This window comes from Somniosus microcephalus, chromosome 11 (assembly GCF_052327205.1).
Source record: "Somniosus microcephalus isolate GS21.2 chromosome 11, FLI_Smic_1.0, whole genome shotgun sequence".
In the NCBI taxonomy this organism is placed as follows: Eukaryota; Metazoa; Chordata; class Chondrichthyes; order Squaliformes; family Somniosidae; genus Somniosus; species Somniosus microcephalus.
The window spans coordinates 216,759,619-216,783,774 of record NC_140997.1 but is presented as its reverse complement, the minus strand read 5'-3'; the positions used below and the strand labels follow the sequence as shown (position 1 = coordinate 216,783,774).

The 24,156-nt window shown below is 46.7% G+C and overlaps 2 protein-coding genes across 2 annotated transcripts in view; one reads left to right on the top strand and one right to left on the bottom strand.

Annotated features, from left to right (window-relative positions):
• LOC147111237 (copine-8-like) overlaps positions 1 to 24,156 on the bottom strand; it is an 818,429-nt gene that overhangs the window by 27,062 nt on the left and 767,211 nt on the right. The window lies entirely within an intron of this gene.
• LOC147111238 (copine-9-like) overlaps positions 9,300 to 24,156 on the top strand; it is a 45,945-nt gene continuing 31,088 nt past the window's right edge. The window contains exon 1 of the mRNA XM_086001947.1: positions 9,300 to 9,375. Within this exon, the coding sequence (XP_085858073.1) occupies positions 9,333 to 9,375 (43 nt within the window). The 5' untranslated portion in view covers positions 9,300 to 9,332. The remainder of the gene's footprint in view (positions 9,376 to 24,156) is intronic.

The following is a 24,156-nucleotide window of genomic DNA, read 5'->3' as shown; positions in this document are numbered from 1 at the left end:
TCACTCACTCACGCACACATTCACTCTCTCACACACACATTCACTCACTCACACACACATTCACACTCTCACACACACATTCACTCTCTCACACACACATTCACTCTCTCACACACACATTCACTCCCTCACACACACATTCACTCTCTCACACACACATTCACTCGCTCACACACACATTCACTCTCTCACACACACATTCACTCGCTCACACACACATTCACTCTCTCACACACACATTCACTCGCTCACACACACATTCACTCTCTCACTCACACATTCACTCTCTCACACACATTCACTCTCTCACACACACATTCACTCTCTCACACACACATTCACTCTCTCACACACACATTCACTCTCTCACACACACATTCACTCTCTCGCACACATTCACTCTCACACATTCACTCTCTCACACACATTCACTCTCTCACACACACATTCACTCACTCACACACACATTCACTCTCTCACACACACATTCACTCTCACACACACATTCACTCACTCACTCACACATTCACTCTCACACACATTCACTTTCTCACACACACATTCACTCACTCATACACACATTCACTCACTCACACACACATTCACTCTCTCACACACACATTCACTCACTCACACACACATTCACTCTCTCACACATACATTCACTCTCTCACTCACACATTCACTCTCTCACACACACATTCGCTCACTCACACACACATTCACTCTCTCACACACACATTCACTCACTCACACACACATTCACTCTCTCACACACACGTTCACTCTCACACACACATTCACTCTCTCACACACACATTCACTCTCACACACACATTCACTCTCACACACACATTCACTCTCACACACACATTCACTCTCTCACACACATTCACTCTCTCACACACACATTCACTCTCTCACATACACATTCACTCTCTCTCACACATTCACTCACTCACACACACATTCACTCTCTCACACACACATTCACTCTCTCACACACACATTCACTCTCTCACACACACATTCATTCTCTCACACACACATTCACTCTCTCACACACACATTCATTCTCTCACACACACATTCACTCTCTCACACACACATTCACTCTCTCACACACACATTCACTCTCTCACACACATTCACTCTCTCACACACACATTCACTCACACACACGCATTCACTCACTCACACACACATTCACTCTCTCACACACACATTCACTCACTCATACACACATTCACTCACTCACACACACATTCACTCACTCACACACACATTCACTCTCACACACACATTCACTCTCTCGCACACATTCACTCTCTCACACACACATTCACTCTCTCACACACATTCACTCTCTCACACCCACATTCTCTCTCTCACACACACATTCACTCTCACACACACAGTCACTCTCTCACACACACATTCACTCTCTCACACACACATTCACTCTCTCACACACACATTCACTCTCTCACACACATTCACTCTCTCACACACACATTCACTCTCACACACACATTCACTCTCTCACACACTCATTCACTCTCTCCCACACACATTCACTCTCTCACACACACATTCACTCTCTCACACACACATTCACTCTCTTACACACACATTCACTCTCTCACACACACATTCACTCTCTCACACACACATTCACTCTCTCACACACACATTCACTCACTCACACACACATTCACTCTCTCACAGACACATTCACTCTCTCACACACACATTCACTCTCTCACACACACATTCACTCTCTCACACACACACATTCACTCACTCACACACACATTCACTCTCTCACACACACATTCACTCTCTCACACACACATTCACTCTCTCACACACACATTCACTCTCTCACACACACATTCACTCTCTCACACACACATTCACTCTCTCACACACACATTCACTCACTCACACACACATTCACTCTCTCACAGACACATTCACTCTCTCACACACACATTCACTCTCTCACACACACATTCACTCTCTCACACACACATTCACTCTCTCACACACACATTCACTCTCACACACACACATTCACTCACTCACACACACATTCACTCTCTCACACACACATTCACTCACTCCCACACACATTCACGCTCTCACACACACATTCACTCTTTCACACACACATTCACTCTCACACACACACATTCACTCACTCACACACACTCACTCTCTCACACACACATTCACTCTCTCACACACACATTTACTCTCTCACACACACATTCATTCACTCACTCACACACACATTCACTCTCTCACACACACATTCACTCCCTCCCACACACATTCACTCACTCACACACTCCTTCACTCACTCACACACACATTCACTCACTCACACACATTCACTCTCTCACACACACATTCACTCTCTCACACACACATTCACTCTCTCACACACACATTCACTCTCTCACACACACATTCACTCTCTCACACACACATTCACTCACTCACACACACATTCACTCTCACACGCACATTCACTCTCACACACACATTCACTCTCTCACACACACATTCACTCTCTCACACACATTCACTCTCTCACACACACATTCACTCACTCACACACACATTCACTCACTCACACACACATTCACTCACTCACACACACATTCACTCTCTCACACACACATTCACTCACTCATACACACATTCACTCACTCACACACACATTCACTCACTCACACACACATTCACTCTCTCACACACACATTCACTCTCTCGCACACCTTCACTCTCTCACACACACATTCACTCTCTCACACACATTCACTCTCTCACACACACATTCACTCTCTCACACACACATTCACTCTCACACACACAGTCACTCTCTCACACACACATTCACTCTCTCACACACACATTCACTCTCTCACACACACATTCACTCTCTCACACACATTCACTCTCTCACACACACATTCACTCTCACACACACATTCACTCTCTCACACACTCATTCACTCTCTCCCACACACATTCACTCTCTCACACACTCATTCACTCACTCACACACACATTCACTCACTCACACACACATTCACTCCCTCCCACTCACATTCACTCGCTCCCACACACATTCACTCTCTCACACACACATTCACTCTCTCACACACACATTCACTCTCTCACACACACATTCACTCCCTCCCACACACAGTCACTCTCACACACATTCACTCTCTGACACACACATTCACTCTCTCACACACACATTCACTCCCTCCCACACACATTCACTCACTCACACACTCATTCACTCACTCACACACACATTCACTCACTCACACACACATTCACTCCCTCCCACACACATTCACTCGCTCCCACACACATTCACTCACTCACACACACATTCACTCACTCACACACACATCCACTCGCTCCCACACACATTCACTCTCTCACACACACATTCACTCACTCACACACACATTCACTCTCTCACACACACATTCACTCTCTCACACACACATTCACTCTCTCACACACACATTCACTCTCTCACACACACATTCACTCTCTCACACACACATTCACTCTCTCACACACACATTCACTCTCACACACACACATTCACTCTCACACACACATTCACTCACTCACACACACATTCACTCTCTCACACACACATTCACTCTCTCATACACACATTCACTCCCTCTCACACACATTCACTCACACACACATTCACTCACTCACTCACACATTCACTCTCTCACACACACATTCACTCTCTCACACACATTCACTCTCTCACACACACATTCCCTCTCATACACACATTCACTCTCTCACACACACATTCACTCTCATACACACATTCACTCCCTCTCACACACATTCACTCTCACACACATTCACTCTCTCACACACACATTCACTCTCTCAGACACACATTCACTCTCTCACACACAATCACTCTGTTGTAGTGTATGTACCCGTCTACCTTTAAGGAAACTATTGTATGTAACCGTTCACCTTTAAGAGAACTACTTTGGGGTGGCACTACTTGTTGGCTTCTGTATACTGTCATACCGATAGTGACCACACCAGTATATAAGTGTTGTGGCAGGATTGCTGGGGCAGATTCGCCCTGACCTTCGAATAGTAAAGACCTGTTTGTTTGTTACTTCTGAAGTCTGTGTATTTATTAACTGCACAACCCACAGACTTTACATCTGTCATACACACATTCACTCCCTCTCACACACATTCACTCCCACACACATTCACTCTCTCACTCACGCATTCACTCTCTCATACACACATTCACTCTCACACACACATTCACTCTCTCACTCACACATTCACTCTCTCACACACACATTCACTCTCTCACACACACATTCACTCTCTCACACACACATTCACTCTCTCACACACACATTCACTCACTCACACACACATTCACTCTCTCACTCACACATTCACTCTCTCACACACACATTCACTCACTCACACACACATTCACACTCACACACACATTCACTCACTCACACACACATTCACTCACTCACACACACATTCACTCTCTCACACACACATTCACTCTCACACACACATTCACTCTCTCACACACACATTCACTCACTCACACTCACATTCACACTCTCACACACACATTCACTCACTCACACACACATTCACTCTCTCACACACATTCACTCACTCACACACAAATTCACTCACTCACACACACATTCACTCTCTCACACACACATTCACTCTCTCACACACACATTCACTCACTCACACACACATTCACTCTCTCACACACACATTCACTTTCTCACACACACATTCACTCTCTCACACACACATTCACTCTCTCACACACATCCACTCTCTCACACACACATTCACTCTCTCACACACACATTCACTCTCTCACACACACATCCACTCACTCACACACACATTCACTCTCACACACACATTCACTCACTCACACACACACATTCACTCTCTCACACACACATTCACTCTCTCACACACACATTCACTCTCTCACACACACATTCACTCTCTCACACACACATTCACTCACTCACACACACATTCACTCTCTCACACACACATTCACTCTCTCACACACACATTCACTCACTCACACACACATTCACTCTCTCACACACACATTCACTCTCTCACACACACATTCACTCTCTCACACACACATTCACTCTCTCACACACACATTCACTCACTCACACATTCACTCTCTCACACATTCACTCTCTCACACACACATTCACTCTCTCACACACACATTCACTCTCTCACACACACATTCACTCTCTCACACACACATTCACTCTCTCACACACACATTCACTCACTCACACACACATTCACTCACTCACTCACACATTCACTCTCTCACACACACATTCACTCTCACACACACATTCACTCTCACACACACATTCACTCTCTCACACACACATTCACTCTCTCACACACACATTCACTCTCACACACACACATTCACTCTCTCACACACACATTCACTCTCTCACACACACATTCACTCTCTCACACACACATTCACTCTCTCACACACACATTCACTCTCTCACACACACATTCACTCTCTCACACACACATTCACTCACACACACACATTCACTCTCTCACACACACATTCACTCACTCACTCATACATTCACTCACTCACTCACACATTCACTCTCTCACACACACATTCACTCTCTCACACACACATTCACTCACTCACTCACACATTCACTCTCTCACACACACATTTACTCTCTCACACACACATTCACTCACTCACGCACACATTCATTCACTCACACACACATACACTCACTCACACACATTCACTCTCTCACTCACACGTTCACTCACTCACTCACACATTCACTCACTCACTCACACATTCACATGGGAGGAAATGGAGCAGGAAGGCATGAGGTGAGGAGATGCTGTGAGCACCTTCAAGCCGCAGTATAAACTCGCACATCTTTCCGATGCTCCTGGCTTCCTCTCTTATTTTACTTCTTCGTTAGAGACTCTGATCTAGAAAATCCTGTCGGGCGGTGGCACTAACCGAGCGAGCGGTCTCGGATCGGCCGCCGATTATAAGCAGCGCCTGATGTTCAGTTCCATTCCCTGCCGATCCAATACCGCCCGTTTTGTGCCACTGTCCAAGACGAATTTCTTGGCCTTTGGGTTGAATTTGTAAATGAACAGCTTCGGTGTAAACAGCACTGCAGCAGAATTTTTCCATCAGAGCTCTGTGTTGGTCAATGGAAGAATAAAGCAACAAAGAAGGTAAAAACAAATGCTACCAGCTGTATATTCTTTTTCATTACACTGATAAATATGGAGACAGAAAATACTTTACCTAAAATAACAACAGAAAGTGCTGGAAAAACTCAGCAGGCCAGGCAACATCCGTGGAGAAAAAATAGAGTCAACGTTTCAGGTGAACCCTTTGTCAAGACTAAAGAAGCACAGGAAATGAAATAGTTTAAGAGGCCAGGCTGGGAGAGAACAAAAGAGAAGAAGAGACATTAAGAGGTATTCAAAACCAGACGAGATGGTGATAGGACTAGTGGAGACAAAAGACGGCTCTAGATTAGGTGTGAAATGCGCTGGCAGAATGGGAGACAGCTGCCATGTGGAAGAGAGAAGAAAAAAGAAAGGGGGGGAGGGCCAAAACAAAGGTGTGGATAAAAAATATAAGTAAAAATGTAATAGGGGCCGAGGTTATGATCTGAAATTGTTGAACTCGATATTGAGTCCGGAAGGCTGTAAAGTGCCTAATCGGAAGATGAGGTGCTGTTCCTCGAGTTTACGCTGAGCTTCCGTGGAACAATACAAGAGGCCAAGGACGGTGAGGTCCGAGTGGGAATGGAGCGGTGAATTAAAATGACAGGCGACCGGAAGCTCAGGGTCACCCTTACGGACTGAACGGCGGTGTTCCACAAAGCGGTCACCCAGTTATTTCGGATTTCCAGCATCTGCAGTATTTTGCTATCGTATAAATATTTTACCTAATTGGACTTAAAATAAAAAAGATGGTGAAGGAGAGGTTTCTATGGAATCACAGGAAGTAAAGTCTTAAGCCCCAATTTTAACCTAATGCCCCCCCAGCAGGAACGGGTCAGATTCCTGTTGACTTCAGTATAGAGTAAAATCAGACTGAGTGTAAAACAGGCATTCGAGCCGAACAAGACCCGTTCTTGCTGTGCGTGTTAGGTTAAAATCGGGGTTTAATTGTACAGATTATAAACCACATGGGTGGTTTCATTTAAGGGGTACCTTGAGAGTGAGATGCAGCCTGGGCTCTATTTGAGGGATTCAGATGGTTTAAATATAGAATAATAATAGATACCTGAGAGTGGGTTGCAGGTTGGAATCTCATGCTATGATTATTGTTTCTGTGGTGTCAGCTATTCTGTTAGAATGTGTAATGGGGAAGTCATGGTTGGCAGTAACCTGCGTTGAGTCTGTTTTTTGCGACCATCGGTTGTCAGGGCAGATGCAGATAGCCATTGTGCTGCATGTCATCGATGTATGGTAACGCCTACCTAAAGGATGGGTGATCGTGAGGAAATCACTGCAAGTTTATGAAGTGGAGGATGGTAGACAGTGATCAGTGCTGGGGCCACTGCTTTTTTTGACATCTATATAAATGACCTAGATATTGGAATACAGTAGAATTTCTAAATTTGCCGATGACACCAAACTTGGGGGTGTGGCAAACAGTGAGGATGATACCAATCGACTGCAACCGGACATAGAAAGACTAGCAGAATGGGCAGACAAGTGGCAGATGGAATTTAATACAGAGAAGTGTGAGGTGATGCATTTTGGCAGAAAGAACACAGAGAGGCAATATACACTTAATGGCACAGTTTTAAAGAGTGTGCAGGGACAGAGGGACCTGGGAGTTAATGTGCATAGGTCCCTGAAGGTGGCGGGACATATTGAGAGAGTGGTTAACAAAGCATATGGGATCTTGGGCTTCATAAATAGAGGTATTGAGTACAAAGTTAGAGAAGTTATGCTGAACCTTTATAAAGCGCTGGTTAGGCCACAACTCGGGTATTGCATCCAATTCTGGTCACCACATTTTGAGAGGGTGCAGAGGAGATTTACCAGAATGGTTCCGGAGATGGGGGATCTTAGCTACAAGGACAGGTTGGAGAAGCTGGATTTGTTTTCATTAGAGCAAAGGAGGTTGAGGGGTGATTTGATAGAGGTGTACAAGATAATGACGGGTTTGGATAGGCTAGACGGGGAAAGGCTGTTCCCACTAGTTGATGGTACAAGGACTGGGGGACACAGATTTAAGGTTTTGGGCAAGAGATACAGGGGGGATGTGCGGAAAAACTTTTTTATGTAGCGAGTGGTGATGACCCAGAACTCACTGCCGACGGAAGTGGTGGAAGCGGAGACACTCAATGTTTTCAAGGGGAGACTGGATAGGCACTTGAGGGAAATAAACTTGCAGGGCCACGGGGATAGAGCGGGGGAATGGGACTGACTGGATTGCTCTAGAGAGCCGGCACGGACTCGATGGGCCGAATGGCCTCCTTCTCTGCCATTATGACTCTATGATAATTTGCGGTTGATTATTGAGAAATAAGGAAATAAAATATATTTTATAGAAAGAATGGGCATCATGAACTGATGATTAACACAAAATAATGCAATGAGGGACACTGAGCCAATACTGAGCCAGAGGGGACAAGTCTTTTTCATCATTCCCGGGATGTGGGCATCGCTGGCGAGGCTGGCATTTATTGCCCATCCCTCATTGAGAATGTGGTGGTGGGCCTTCTTCTTGAACCACTGCAGCGGTTTGATACAATTGAGTCAACCGCATTTGTGTGAAACTGGAGTCACATATAGGCCAGACTGGGTAAGGACACAGTTTTTCTTCCTCAAAGGACATTAGTGAACCAGTTGTGTTTTTACAACAATCCGACAGCTTCATGGTCACTTTTACTGGTACCAGCTTTTTATTTCCAGCTTTTTTTAAACTGGATTCAAATTCACAAACTACCATCGTGGGATTCTGTGGATCACTAGTCCGTAACATAACCACTATGGTACCATACCCGCAATTTAGAAGTTGTTTTTAGCACAAGCATTAAAATAAACAAGAATCAAGTTTAAAAGATTAATCGACTTACTGGCGTAGCAGCGGTTTGTATGAGAAAGCTGCGTACGGTTGGATCAATTATACTGCCTCATCTTCTACTGCTTTATTCAAACAGGCCTCAGTCCTTCCAATGTCAATAATTATCGTTGGAGTGGGACCTGCAGAGTTTGATGGTGAGTATTCCTTCAATATTGCTGGGGTTGGCAATCACTGCAGAAAATGTCCCGGGATCACTTGTTGTTGTGGATGGGTTCAAATCTGTACACAGATCAAATCAGCTGAGCACTTGACCATTGTGCTGGACAGAAGCTTCAGGAGACCTTTCCAGGGGCATCGTGGTATATTGTAACATACTGCCTCATTAACCTGCTCCAACAGGGTCATTCTTAAGAAGGTGGGAGTCATCCATCCATCTGGAACTCTTTGAAAGGTAAGTCTCAGATAGAGTTGCTTTTATAGAGGGTGCCTCACCAATAAATCTTTTATAGAGGGTGCCTCACCAATAAAGCTCCTTTTATAGAGGGTGTCTCACCAATAAAGCTCCTTTTATAGAGGGTGCCTCACCAATAAAGCTCCTTTTATAGAGGGTGTCTCGCCAGTAAAGCTCCTTTTATAGAGGGTGCCTCGCCAATAAAGCTCCTTTTATAGAGGGTGTCTCACCGATAAAGCTCCTTTTATAGAGGGTGTCTCACCAATAAAGCTCCTTCTATAGAGGGTGTCTCACCGATAAAGCTCCTTTTATAGAGGGTGTCTCACCGATAAAGCTCCTTTTATAGAGGGTGTCTCGCCGATAAAGCTCCTTTTATAGAGGGTGTCTCACCGATAAAGCTCCTTCTATAGAGGGTGTCTCACCAATAAAGCTCCTTTTATAGAGGGTGTCTCACCAATAAAGCTCCTTTTATAGAGGGTGTCTCACCAGTAAAGCTCCTTTTATAGAGGGTGTCTCACCAATAAAGCTCCTTTTATAGAGGGTGTCTCGCCGATAAAGCTCCTTTTATAGAGGGTGTCTCACCAATAAAGCTCCTTTTATAGAGGGTGTCTCACCAATAAAGCTCCTTTTATAGAGGGTGTCTCGCCGATAAAGCTCCTTTTATAGAGGGTGTCTCACCGATAAAGCTCCTTTTATAGAGGGTGTCTCACCAATAAAGCTCCTTTTATAGAGGGTGTCTCACCAATAAAGCTCCTTTTATAGAGGGTGCCTCACCAATAAAGCTCCTTTTATAGAGGGTGTCTCACCAGTAAAGCTCCTTCTATAGAGGGTGTCTCGCCGATAAAGCTCCTTCTATAGAGGGTGGCTCACCAATAAAGCTCCTTTTATAGAGGGTGTCTCACCGATAAAGCTCCTTTTATAGAGGGTGTCTCACCAATAAAGCTCCTTCTATAGAGGGTGTCTCACCAATAAAGCTCCTTTTATAGAGGGTGTCTCACCAATAAAGCTCCTTTTATAGAGGGTGTCTCGCCAGTAAAGCTCCTTTTATAGAGGGTGTCTCACCAATAAAGCTCCTTTTATAGAGGGTGTCTCACCAATAAAGCTCCTTTTATAGAGGGTGTCTCACCAATAAAGCTCCTTCTATAGAGGGTGTCTCACCAATAAAGCTCCTTTTATAGAGGGTGTCTCACCAATAAAGCTCCTTTTATCGAGGGTGTCTCGCCAGTAAAGCTCCTTTTATAGAGGGTGTCTCACCAATAAAGCTCCTTTTATAGAGGGTGTCTCACCAATAAAGCTCCTTTTATAGAGGGTGTCTCACCAATAAAGCTCCTTTTATAGAGGGTGTCTCACCAATAAAGCTCCTTTTATAGAGGGTGTCTCACCAATAAAGCTCCTTTTATAGAGGGTGTCTCACCAATAAAGCTCCTTCTATAGAGGGTGTCTCACCAATAAAGCTCCTTTTATAGAGGGTGTCTCACCAGTAAAGCTCCTTTTATAGAGGGTGTCTCACCAATAAAGCTCCTTTTATAGAGGGTGTCTCACCAGTAAAGCTCCTTTTATAGAGGGTGTCTCACCGATAAAGCTCCTTCTATAGAGGGTGTCTCACCAATAAAGCTCCTTCTATAGAGGGTGTCTCACCAGTAAAGCTCCTTTTATAGAGGGTGTCTCACCAATAAAGCTCCTTCTATAGAGGGTGTCTCACCAGTAAAGCTCCTTTTATAGAGGGTGTCTCACCAATAAAGCTCCTTCTATAGAGGGTGTCTCACCAGTAAAGCTCCTTTTATAGAGGGTGTCTCACCAATAAAGCTCCTTCTATAGAGGGTGTCTCACCAGTAAAGCTCCTTTTATAGAGGGTGTCTCACCAATAAAGCTCCTTTTATAGAGGGTGTCTCACCAGTAAAGCTCCTTTTATAGAGGGTGTCTCACCAGTAAAGCTCCTTTTATAGAGGGTGTCTCACCAATAAAGCTCCTTTTATAGAGGGTGTCTCACCAATAAAGCTCCTTCTATAGAGGGTGTCTCACCAATAAAGCTCCTTTTATAGAGGGTGTCTCACCAATAAAGCTCCTTTTATAGAGGGTGTCTCGCCAGTAAAGCTCCTTTTATAGAGGGTGTCTCACCAATAAAGCTCCTTCTATAGAGGGTGTCTCACCAGTAAAGCTCCTTTTATAGAGGGTGTCTCACCAATAAAGCTCCTTTTATAGAGGGTGTCTCACCGATAAAGCTCCTTTTATAGAGGGTGTCTCACCGATAAAGCTCCTTCTATAGAGGGTGTCTCACCAGTAAAGCTCCTTTATAGAGGGTGTCTCACCAATAAAGCTCCTTTTATAGAGGGTGTCTCACCGATAAAGCTCCTTTTATAGAGGGTGTCTCGCCAATAAAGCTCCTTTTATAGAGGGTGTCTCACCGATAAAGCTCCTTTTATAGAGGGTGTCTCACCGATAAAGCTCCTTCTATAGAGGGTGTCTCACCAATAAAGCTCCTTTTATAGAGGGTGTCTCACCGATAAAGCTCCTTTTATAGAGGGTGTCTCACCAGTAAAGCTCCTTTTATAGAGGGTGTCTCACCAGTAAAGCTCCTTTTATAGAGGGTGTCTCACCGATAAAGCTCCTTTTATAGAGGGTGTCTCACCAGTAAAGCTCCTTTTATAGAGGGTGTCTCACCAATAAAGCTCCTTCTATAGAGGGTGTCTCACCAGTAAAGCTCCTTTTATAGAGGGTGTCTCACCGATAAAGCTCCTTTTATAGAGGGTGTCTCACCAGTAAAGCTCCTTTTATAGAGGGTGTCTCACCGATAAAGTTCCTTTTATAGAGGGTGTCTCACCGATAAAGCTCCTTTTATAGAGGGTGTCTCACCAGTAAAGCTCCTTCTATAGAGGGTGTCTCACCAGTAAAGCTCCTTCTATAGAGGGTGTCTCACCAGTAAAGCTCCTTTTATAGAGGGTGTCTCACCAGTAAAGCTCCTTCTATAGAGGGTGTCTCACCAGTAAAGCTCCTTCTATAGAGGGTGTCTCACCAGTAAAGCTCCTTCTATAGAGGGTGTCTCACCAGTAAAGCTCCTTCTATAGAGGGTGTCTCACCAGTAAAGCTCCTTCTATAGAGGGTGTCTCACCGATAAAGCTCCTTTTATAGAGGGTGTCTCACCAGTAAAGCTCCTTCTATAGAGGGGGTCTCACCAATAAATCTCCTTTTATATAGAGGGTGTCTCACCAATAAAGCTCCTTCTATAGAGGGTGTCTCACCAATAAAGCTCCTTCTATAGAGGGGTGTCTCACCAATAAAGCTCCTTCTATAGAGGGTGTCTCACCAATAAAGCTCCTTCTATAGAGGGTGTCTCACCGATAAAGCTCCTTCTATAGAGGGTGTCTCACCGATAAAGCTCCTTCTATAGAGGGTGTCTCACCAGTAAAGCTCCTTTTATAGAGGGTGTCTCACCAATAAAGCTCCTTCTATAGAGGGGGTCTCACCAGTAAAGCTCCTTCTATAGAGGGTGTCTCACCAGTAAAGCTCCTTCTATAGAGGGTGTCTCACCAATAAAGCTCCTTCTATAGAGGGGGTCTCACCAATAAAGCTCCTTCTACAGAGGGTGTCTCACCGATAAAGCTCCTTCTATAGAGGGTGTCTCACCGATAAAGCTCCTTTTATAGAGGGTGTCTCACCAGTAAAGCTCCTTCTATAGAGGGTGTCTCACCGATAAAGCTCCTTCTGTAGAGGGTGTCTCACCGATAAAGCTCCTTTTATAGAGGGTGTCTCACCGATAAAGCTCCTTCTGTAGAGGGTGTCTCACCGATAAAGCTCCTTCTATAGAGGGTGTCTCACCATACCCTCTCCAGTAGCGGATGCCTCAGCACTGGCCTTCATTTCACAGACAGTGGAAGTGAAATTCAACTTCGGCAGGTGTGCAACACAGGCGGCAGCAGATTAGCCGCCTGATTGTCCTTTCCATAATTCAATGGAGAGAGATTCAGGCATGGTGTATAACGGGCAGCCAATCTACTTCTGTCCATTTTGCGCTCCGACCAAATTTGAATTTCACCTCCAGTGGCCCCTCTTTTACCGAGGATGGTTAACTCTTACCACTCCTTCTATAGCGGCTGTCTCACCACTGGTGCTTCTTTATTTAAGGGAGTCTCACCATTAGCCAGCCTGTTAAAATTCTTACCATTGCAACAGAATATTCTGATTCATTTAGATTTTTTTTTTTTGCTGCTTCTGTTTTTAATATATGTGTTTTCCATTTTCCCAATATTGTCCCCTCCTTTCCTGAAGGCTCTCACTCATGCTGGTGTGCAGCTCCAAGGGCGCCAGCGGCCGTCTGGTGTCTTGCCCAAGTGGTCATTCTTGATTGATGGACAGTGAGAGTTGGCAGACTACTTGACCTTGGGGGACACTATAATTGAAGTCAATACTATTTTCACTCAACATGTGCACTTTCCAGCAAGAATATTTCCCCTCCCTAACTCAGGTGGTACCAAGCCCAGTTATAGCACACGACTACTGCCCTGAAATTGGCTAACAGCGCAGACCAGGGATTGAATCTCAGACCTAATTGAGATGAATGGCTAACTATCACACCACTTGGGGCATTTACCTACTCAGCCATCAGAAAGGCCCTGAATATGTCTTGTTATCCTGTAAGTGTCAGTTTGGCTCAGTAGTAGCACTCATGCCTCTGAGAGTAGGTTGTAGGTTCACTTGTGGTCTAGCTGACACTTCAGTGCAATACTGTGGGAGTGCTGCATTGTCAGAGATGCCAGGGACGATTCTCATCTGGGACGCACATCAGGCAGGCAGTGGACAAGGTATACGCTATGCCCGCCCGATGGTCCTAGCAAGAGGTCCCAACCATTTTCATAGCTGGGCCTCTTCTAAATATTTTAAGTGAGCTGCCAGCATTCAATGAGCCCACTGGGAATTGGGGTGGGGTACACAGAATCCAACTGTTCCTCCCTAAGCGGGGTGCGGGGTGGGGGAGGGGGGAGGGGAGTATTCCGAGGGGTGGCTACTGAGTGGTCATCAGTGGGCCTGAAGATTTTTTATGGGGCCAGGAGGAGCATTCAAGCTACACCTGGCCCCCCAAAACTCGCAGTAAAACATCTTTTTGATCGGTTTTCTGAGCAGCCTCCAGCGGTCCCTTTAAGGACCGTTGGTTCGGCTGTTCAACACCTGGTACCAAAAGACGGAGCATGCGTGGCACACCCTCTGCCCATTGGTACACAAAAATGGCATTGGGGTCCTACAACTGGCATAGGACCCTGATTAAATATTTAAATAAGGCTCCCACCTGTTTCAGGCAGGAGCACTGTAACACATTTTGAGGCTTGTCTGAACATCGCGGACGAGATCAGGAACTCACCATGTGGACCACTGCAGATACAAACCTGTATTTTACAATTTGTGAGGAAGTTCTCTTTGGCGCCAACATGCTATTCAAAGCAGCTTCCTTATCAGAAATCACAATGCCATTCTATTCTTAGATTGCCCCATGATATCACAGGCCATTCAATATTTAAAGGAAAGGAACACGAACCTAGAAATTGCTGTTTGGGATTTTACCACTGGGACTCTTAGAACATGTGTATGAAATTCTTCAGTGTACTATTTTAATGGAGGCTTCAAACAATTTGAAATAGTAGTTGTGCAATGAACCTACGACAGGTAGCAGAAATTGGATGTCCCACCAGAATTCTGCCCACTTCATGCTCCAACACAGTTTCTTGGGGTGGGACCAGTGGCTATGGAAGCCATTGCCTCAAACACGTAAGAACTTAATTTAGAGTATGAACTTGAGGGCGTATCCATCCTGTGTTCCATTTCTGGCCATTTGGGCATGTAGGATGCCAGATGTAAATTACACTCGTGAAACGAGTGACCAGGGTTGCTAGGCAATAATAACTATATGGAAGATATAGAAGTAATGTTAAGGTAAATGTATTTCAGCTATTTCTGTGGGGTTATTTCTTGGGTTTCTAAGAGCCATTGTGCCAATTGTTTTTTTAAAAATTCTCCTAGCGTTACTGGTATCAATGGGTTTTCCAATAGGAATTCACCTATCTGAGGAAGAAGAGGAGAACCAATGGAGGATGGTAGGTTGCATGAGAGATGTTCTGTGTCCAACACACCCACATCTGCAGACAGAGGTGGCCAGACCTCACTTTGGCAGACGATTGGTGATGGTGGAGGCTCCACTTCCCAAAGGATACTGGTACAGCAGACTCAATGGCAGCACTAGGATATGTGAATACCTAATGCAATGTTGGATGGTTCTTCAAAGGAGCCCCCATTCTGAGTATGTCATGCTTTCGGTGAAAGAAGCTAGGCCAGGCGATCAGCAGCCAATGTGGCCTGAAGCAGAACTTGGGACGTCTACCTGGCAAGGAACGTGAGGAACTGTCTTTTCACGCTCTTGGTCAGCAAAGAGGCGGATGCAGAGCAGCTCTATCTGTTGCAAGGACACCCAAAGCTACTTTGCAGCATAGCGCTGGCACATACGGCGACAATAACAGTCAGCTGTGGCCTGGAACTTGGCTCAAGCACGTTGCAGGCTGCTGCAATACTGACCTATGGGGATGGTGCTGTGAAGTTTCACAGAGGACCACCGTCTTCACAATCCCATCCATTTAAAAAAAAATTATTTATGGGATGTGGGCGTCGCTGGCAAGGCCAGCATTTATTGCCCATCCCTAATTGCCCTTGAGAAGGTGGTGGTGAGCCGCCTTCTTGTACCGCTGCAGTCCGTGTGGTGAAGGTACTCCCACAGTGCTGTTAGGTAGGGAGTTCCAGGATTTTGACCCAGCGACGATGAAGGATCGGCGATATACTTCTAGGTCAGGTTGGTGTGTGACTTGGAGGGGAAGTTGGAGGTGGTGGTGTTCCCATGCACCTGCTGCCCTTGTTCTTCTAGGTGGTAGAGGTCGCGGGTTTGGGAGGTGCTGCCGAAGAAGCCTTGGCAAGTTGCTGCAGTTCATCTTGTAGATGGTTCACACTGCAGCCACGGTACGCCGGTGGTGGAAGGAGTGAATGTTTAAGGTGGTGGATGGGGTGCCAATCAAACAGGTTGCTTTGTCCTGGATGGTGTTGAGCTTCTTGAGTGTTGTTGGAGCTGCACTCATCCAGGCACGTGGAAAGTATTCCATCATACTCCTTACTTGTGCCTTGTAGATGGTGGAAAGGCTTTGGGGAGTCAGGAGGTGAGACACTCGCCACAGAATACCTAGCCCCTTACCTGCTCTTGTTGCCACAGTATTTATGTGGCTGGTCCAGTTAAGTTTCTGGTCAATGGTGACCCCCCCAGGATGTTGATGGTGAGGGGTTCGGCAATGGTAATGCCATTGAATGTCAAGGGGAGGTGGTTAGACTCTCGCTTGTTGGAGATAGTCATTGCCTGGCACTTCTGTGGCGTGAATGTCACCTGCCACTTATCAGCCCAAGCCTGAACGTCGCCCAGGTCTTGTTGCACGCAGGCATGGACTGCTTCATTATCTGAGGAGTTGTGAATAACGCTGAACACTGTGCAGTCATCAGCGAACATCCCCATTTCTGACCTTATGTTGGAGGGAAGGTCATTGATGAAGTAGCTGAAGATGGTTGGGCCTATGACACTGCCCTGAGGAACTCCTGCAGTGCTGTCCTGGGGCTGTGATGATTGACCTTCAACCACCACAGCCATCTATCTTTGTGCTAGGTATGACTCCAGCCAGTGGAGAGTTTTCCCCCTGATTCCCATTGACTTCAGCTTTACTAGGGCTCGCAGCAGCCATCCAACAGGTGGTTGGGTGCTAGGCTTTTCTATCACTTGCCGGCAGACTTGTGTCCACACATTAGGTTTCCTTAACCTTTTTGTGTGTCTTTTCTTAATCCCCTGTCCCTTCAGCCTTGATAATGGGTTGAGATACCTTTTGAGGTGCTCCACAAAGGCTTTCGAAATTTTTGTTACACTGTTGTTACAATCTCCTTCAATTGTTCCCCATTTAAATTTTGTTTAAAACAATGTTCTGCTCCGACCACTAGCCTGCTTCTATCTGTACCTAAGTTATAGACACATAGAAATATAGGCCTAGAAATTGGGTTGTGGCGCCAAAGTCACCTGAGCGCAGGATTTAGCGCAGCGTTCGAGGCTTTAGCAATCGTCAGATATTCAGTTTCATTGCCCCTAGAGGGAGACGGGGCGAGGCTCGAGGCGCTCCGCGTCCCTCTTAGGGCGCTGAAACTGAATATCGCAGCGCAACGTGCCGTAGCGCCACACGCTGCGGCACGGCACGCTGCAGTACTGCAGGCCTTCCTCCCATTGTTAAGGAGGAGGGGCCTGCAACAGCGCGATCCCGGATCGCGAGTGCCGGCAAAAGAGCCCGGCACCAAGGAGAAGTGCCGGGCTCTTGGGAAACAGCCGGCAATGCCGCGGGGGGGTGGTCAGGAGGCCGGGGACGGAGGTGCTGGCAGGCGGCCGCCTTTTTCGGCGGCCGCCCCACACCTCCACCTTAACTTGCGCCGCTGCCGGCACAGCAAGGCCCCGTGAACCGGGCGCGGGTAGCGAACGGCGCAACTGCGGTGTTCGCTACCAAATATCGCGAACGGGGCGTTAATGGGGTGCTGTGCACACCAATGACGTCATCGGTGGTGGCGCAGCGCAACAGGCTAACGCCACCATTATCGCCCCAACTCAATATCGTGGGTGGTGCAGCCAGTGGCGCTACAGCCACTGACTGCCTCTTTAGGCGCTAACAGGTGGCGCTACTCACCCAATTTCTCCCCCATAGAAATATAGAAGATAGGAGCAGGAGTAGGCCATTCGGCCCCTCGAGCCTGCTCCGCCATTCAATGTGATCATGGCTGATCATCCAAATTCAGTACCCTGTCCCTGCTTTCTCCCCATATCCCTTGATCCCCTTAGCCTTAAGAAATATATCTAACTCCTTCTTGAATATATTTAATGAATTGGCCTCAACTGCCTTCTGTGGTAGAGAATTCCACAGGTTCACCACTCTCTGGGTGAAGAAATTCCTCCTCATCTCAGTCCTAAATGGCTAACCCCTTATCATTAGACACTGACCCCTGGTTCTGGACTTCCCCGTCATCGGGAACATCCTTCTTGCATCTAGTCTGTCTAGTCCGGTTAGAATTTTATAAGTTTCAATGAGATCCCCTCTCATTCTTCTAAACTCCAGTGAATATAAGCCTAATCGACCCAATCTCTCCTCATATGTCATTCCTGCCATCCCAGGTATCAGTCTGGTGAATCTTCGCTGCACTCCCTCCATGGCAAGAACATCCTTCCTCAGATAAGGCGACCAAAAGTGCACACAATACTCAAGGTGTGGTCTCACCAAGGCCCTGTAAAACTGCAGCAAGACATCCTTGTTCCTGTACTCGAACCCTCTCGCTATGATAATAAGCTAACCATAGACAATCCAGTACAAACACCAACCTTCCACTTGCATTTGCCTAAAACTCGACTGGCCATTCAGCTCTATACTCTGCCAAAAGCAGAAGATTTAGGCTTACAGCTCTTGTTGGAAATCCTTGATCTGTCCTTTGTGGTGGGCATGTTTAACCACAGACTTTCTGTTACTTTTTGGGTTTTCAACATCTCTGCTTATCATTTTCAGCCATTCTTAGGCCAGCCGCAACTACAGGGCTTCCCCTGTTCTAGCTCAGGATTCTTTCATTTCTCGCTTCCACCTTCCCTTCATTCTTCACGTGATGTTTCTGTCACTATTTCTTTGACATGCTGCATCTATTTGTCACTGTCACTGCCTCCCTGCATTTCTTCTCACTCTTATTCTAATGCTCTACATTTGCTTTGTCTCCTTATCTCCTTAATCTCCCTCTTATTCTTACTACCCTGCAGTATTCTTTCTATAACTCTCTCCTTCCTGTCTATTAGCATCTTCTGTTTCTCCATTAATTTGCCTCGCTCCTATTATTCAGTGCCTAGTTCCCAGCTCCCTGTGCATTGTTGCCTATGTAAATTCTCATTATGCTTTCCACACTTAGTTTGTAACTGGGGAAGAATATAGACACGCCGGCCTATCCCATATCAGTATGGGAAATCAGCCTGCCTTTGAAGTTCGCTGATAGCCTGGAATCAAACCCTCTGTGCAGAGTATTTTGTTCCTCTCTCAGAGTAGCAAGTGTAATCAGCTGGTAGTTCTTGCTCAAATAGCAACGATTTTTAGACATTTTAATTAGATTTGTTGGCTCCCAGCCTGGGGCTGCTGTACCGTTTTGGCGGCACCCTTTGCATGAGAATAGAGCAGCAAGCTGCTATTTTTTGCTTGTCAATTTTGTGTGACTGTTTTGATGAAAGGATAGACAGATTGGCTGCCTTCCAGCCAGACTCTCTTGCACATTTACAGGTATGATTGACAACTGAAAGCAGACTCCAATTAATCTACAACTCGAGAAGGATAACCTGTCTCTGCTCTCCATTCAATCTGCGGTTATTGTCCTCTCTGTACACAGTTGAGTGGGGCTAGTCTATGGGGCATTCTGCACAGCAAGCTCCCACAAACAGCAATGTGATAATGGCCAGATAATCTGTTTTTGGTGATGTTGATTGAGGGATAATAATTGGCCCGGACACCCCTGGAGAACTCCCCTGCTCTTCTTCAAAATAGTGCCATGGGATCTTTTACCTCCACCTGTGAGGGCAGTCAGGGCCTCGGTTTAATGTCTCAACTGAAAGACGGCACCTCCGCCAGTGCAGCACTGCCTCAGTACTGCACTGGGAGCGTCAGCTTAGATTTTGTGCTGAAGTCTCTGGAGTGGGACTTTGAGCCCACAACCTTCTGATTCAGAGGCAAGGGTGCTGCCCACTGAGCCACAGCTGACACTGTTTGATTCTTACAAATATAGATGTGAGTTATTGCCAAGCAGCAGGTAAAAACATGAGTTCTGGAAAGTAAAAGCACTCACTGTTTGTTGGTTGTGGTGTTAGAAACATGCCGGTCCATATTCACTCCAGCCTCGATTATGAATGTGGCCCTTGATTATTCTCTGAATAATCTACCATTTTTGGGTGATAAAGAGGTTAAAATATGTCCTTAAAGGCTGCTGTCATGAAAAAAATCACTGTACAGGAAACTCTCGTTTAAACGGCACCTAAATATCCGGAATTCTCTATTAACCGGCAAAATTCTCACTCCGAAAACAACACCTCAATAACCGGCAATGTTGCCGAGTCCGAGTCTCCGAGTCTCCCGCGGTGGCCGAGTTAGTCAGTGGGGGTAGTTCTCCAAACTGCCACTACTCGGCTTCTTGGCGCTGTCAGAAGTCGGAACACCTCAATACCCCTGTAACAGGAGTCTGACTCTCCCGCGCTGCCGGTAGTCTCTTCTGATCCGCCATTTTACAGGGGTACTGTGTGTTTCCCATGCTGCTGGCAGTCACTGCATTGCATTACCCTCAACTGGCAGTACTGTACTTAATCAAGCATCTTCCACCATCCATTTAACACAACATTCTGTAGGTGAGTACCCAATTACTGTATACTGCACATTTCTTGATTTTATTTATTGTTCTTTGTTAAAAATAGCCTCGGTAGATAACCCTCTCCATCATCCGGAATTTTTGATCAACCGGCAACACGGCGGTCCTGTCGGTGCCGGATACCAAAGAGTTTCCTGTACTTGCTTTCTCCTCCCAAAAGAAAATGGCTGTTCCCTTTAAGGCCCGCTCTATCACATTTAAATGGAGTCAAGAAGGCATGGCTAACCTGGCCATCCCATTCCCCACCACTGCTACCCCAAACCCTCCAAATAATTACTGTATCAGAGGTAATAGGGCTGCTGCAAGCTATTTCTGAGGCAGCTAACACACTGCGGAGGCCCTTTTCTGCACTTCTACTGATGTTTGGTGTTTCTTCGCTGGCATAGAGATCTTTTTAGTACTTTGGGTGTTGAGTCAAGACTTTTGTTGCTATGTTTACTCAGCTGTCCTCAAAGTACTGCTTTGTACTCCAGCTATGGATTTCTCAACAGGAATGAATACCTTTGATGTTATGACGAGGAGAGGGGTAAAGACAGGGGCCGGAATTCTCCCCTCAAAAAAAGGGGGGGTGGGTTTAGAGCATGAGGGCAGTTAAATTGTTAAAAATGGGATTCCCGACCTGATCTCGCCTCCAACCCGCCCACTTCCGGTTTTAACGGAGGTGGGATGAGGGGTGGGCGACCAACCCGCTCCCGGGGGCGGGACGTCTGTGGTGTATGTAACCTGTTCCACCTTAAGAGAACTACCTTAAGAGATGTACTACTTTCTCTTGGCTGCTGTATACTGTAATACCGGTGGTGACCACACCGGTATAAAAACGTTGTGTAGTGATTTGCTGGGCAGTTCAGCCCTGACCTCCGAATAGTAAAGACCTGTTAAAGTTATTCTTGTTGTCTGTGTCCAGTGATCTATAATAAGCATAACTGGGACACATAGACTCAACAGTGGCGACGAGTCCGATCTTACCCTGCGGCAGTTTTACATCCAAGGCAGCTTCGTCCTCAGAACGGGCGTCGAGAAGAGGCATCCGCCCTCATCATCCTGCTGAGCACCACATCGCACGGGAGGCATCGAGAACCCGGGTTAAAAAGAAAAATTCTGACCACGAAGCCCTCCATCAGCGACAGGCAGTGATCATCCCTTCTACCACGGTGGTGGGTAAGCCGATCAGCGACACGAGCAGAAAGTCGGCCGCGTTGGCTGTGGAGTAGGGGAGGGAAAATGGAGGAAAAAGGGCAGAGAACTCGACCGCGGCTGGTGAAAAGGGCCGGGCTGCAATCGGGGCCGAGAGGCGCAGCGACTGGGGCAGCGTTAAGGCCATGAGAACCGCGGAGAACTCAACCGCAGCCGGTGTAAAGGACCAGCCTGCAAGCGGGGCTGAGAGGCGCAACAGCAGGGGAAGCGTGAATGCCCACGGGAACCGCGGGGGAGAAAAAAAGCAGCTTCGGGGAATTGAGAACCGCTGATGAGGCGAGAACGGCAGCAGCACGGCAATCGCCATTGCAGCCAGCGGGGGAAGAAGGCAAACGCGGGAAGCCGCCATTGTAGTCGGCGGGGGAAGAAGACGAGCGCGGGAAAAACCGCCAAGCGCGGGAAGCCGCCATTTTAGTAGGCGGGGGAAGAAGACAAGCGCTGGAAGCCGCCATTTTGGGAAAAAGAAAATTTAAAGAAACTTGCAAGGATGCCTAAACATGGTAACATCAATGCTTTTGATAGCGATGTCGAAGTTTGGGCCACGTATGTAGAACGCATTGGAGTTTATTGTACAGCAAATGAAGTACCAGATGATAAGAAAGCAATAACATTATTAAACTCAATGGGGGCGAAGACGTACGGGTTATTGAAGCATCTGATAACACCAGATAAACCGGCGGATCAGACTTTCGCGAAAATTGTTACGATCCTGCAAGAACATTTAAACCCCACGCCGCTGATGATAGCGGAACGATTTAAATTTTACAGCAGAACGCAGCTGTAAGAGGAAAGCAACGCTGAATTCTTAATTGAACTGCGTAAGCGATTGTGGTAAACCACTGTTTGTATTCCACTGTGTACATGCCTGGACATGCCTCGGCTGACTCCTCCCACAAGTCCTAGTATAAAGGTGACTGCTCCCCAGCCCCTTTGTATTCTGGACCGGTCGACCACTCGAGGCAGACCTTCATTCTTTTCTTAATAAAAGCCTTTAGTTACTCTCTTAACTCTCAGTCTTTTATGAGTAATTGATAGCGCATCAATTTTATTAACAAAATTTTTATAATGGAGAAGATCCTCACACCAGCATGCCTGGACTTAGATCATCAGGAGGCGGACTCATCCACCAAGTTTACTCACTGGCTTAAGTGTTTCGAAAAATTCCTGACCGCCTCCGCAGCAATCAAATCGGACGAGGACAAACTGGATGTCCTGACCTCCAAAGTGAACCACCGAGTGTACTCGGTCATCCAAGACGCGACCTCGTACGCGGACGCTATCAAGCTCCTCAAGGACCAGTACACGCGCCCAGTGAACGAAGTGTACGCCAGGCACCTTCTGGGGAGTCGTAAACAACAACCTGGGGAATCGACCGTGGAATACCTTCAGGCACTGTCTGTGCTTGGCCGGGCCTGTGGTTGTAAGGATGTAAAGGCCGCCGTGTACACAGAGGAACTTATCCGGGACGCTTTTGTAGCAGGCCACAGATCCAATTACACCCGACAGCGACTGTTGGAGCAGAGTGACCTCGACCTCAACAAGGCCTCTGAACTCGCACTATCATTGGATGCAGCCTACCGGGGCATGGATGCCTACTCCTCTGCACCGTGGACGCCGCGGGGAATGACAGCCTGGGACACGGTAGGACCGCCTCATAGCGCCGTGCCACCCCAGCCACACCCCAGCAACGGCCCAACTACCGCAGCAGCGTCCCAAGGCCAGACAGCAGTGCCCCTAGGCCAGAAATGCTACTTCTGTGGCCAGGCAAAACACCCCAGAGCGCGCTGCCCGGCGAAAAACGCGATCTGCTCGGGCTGCGGGAAGAAGGGACACTACGCTAACGTCT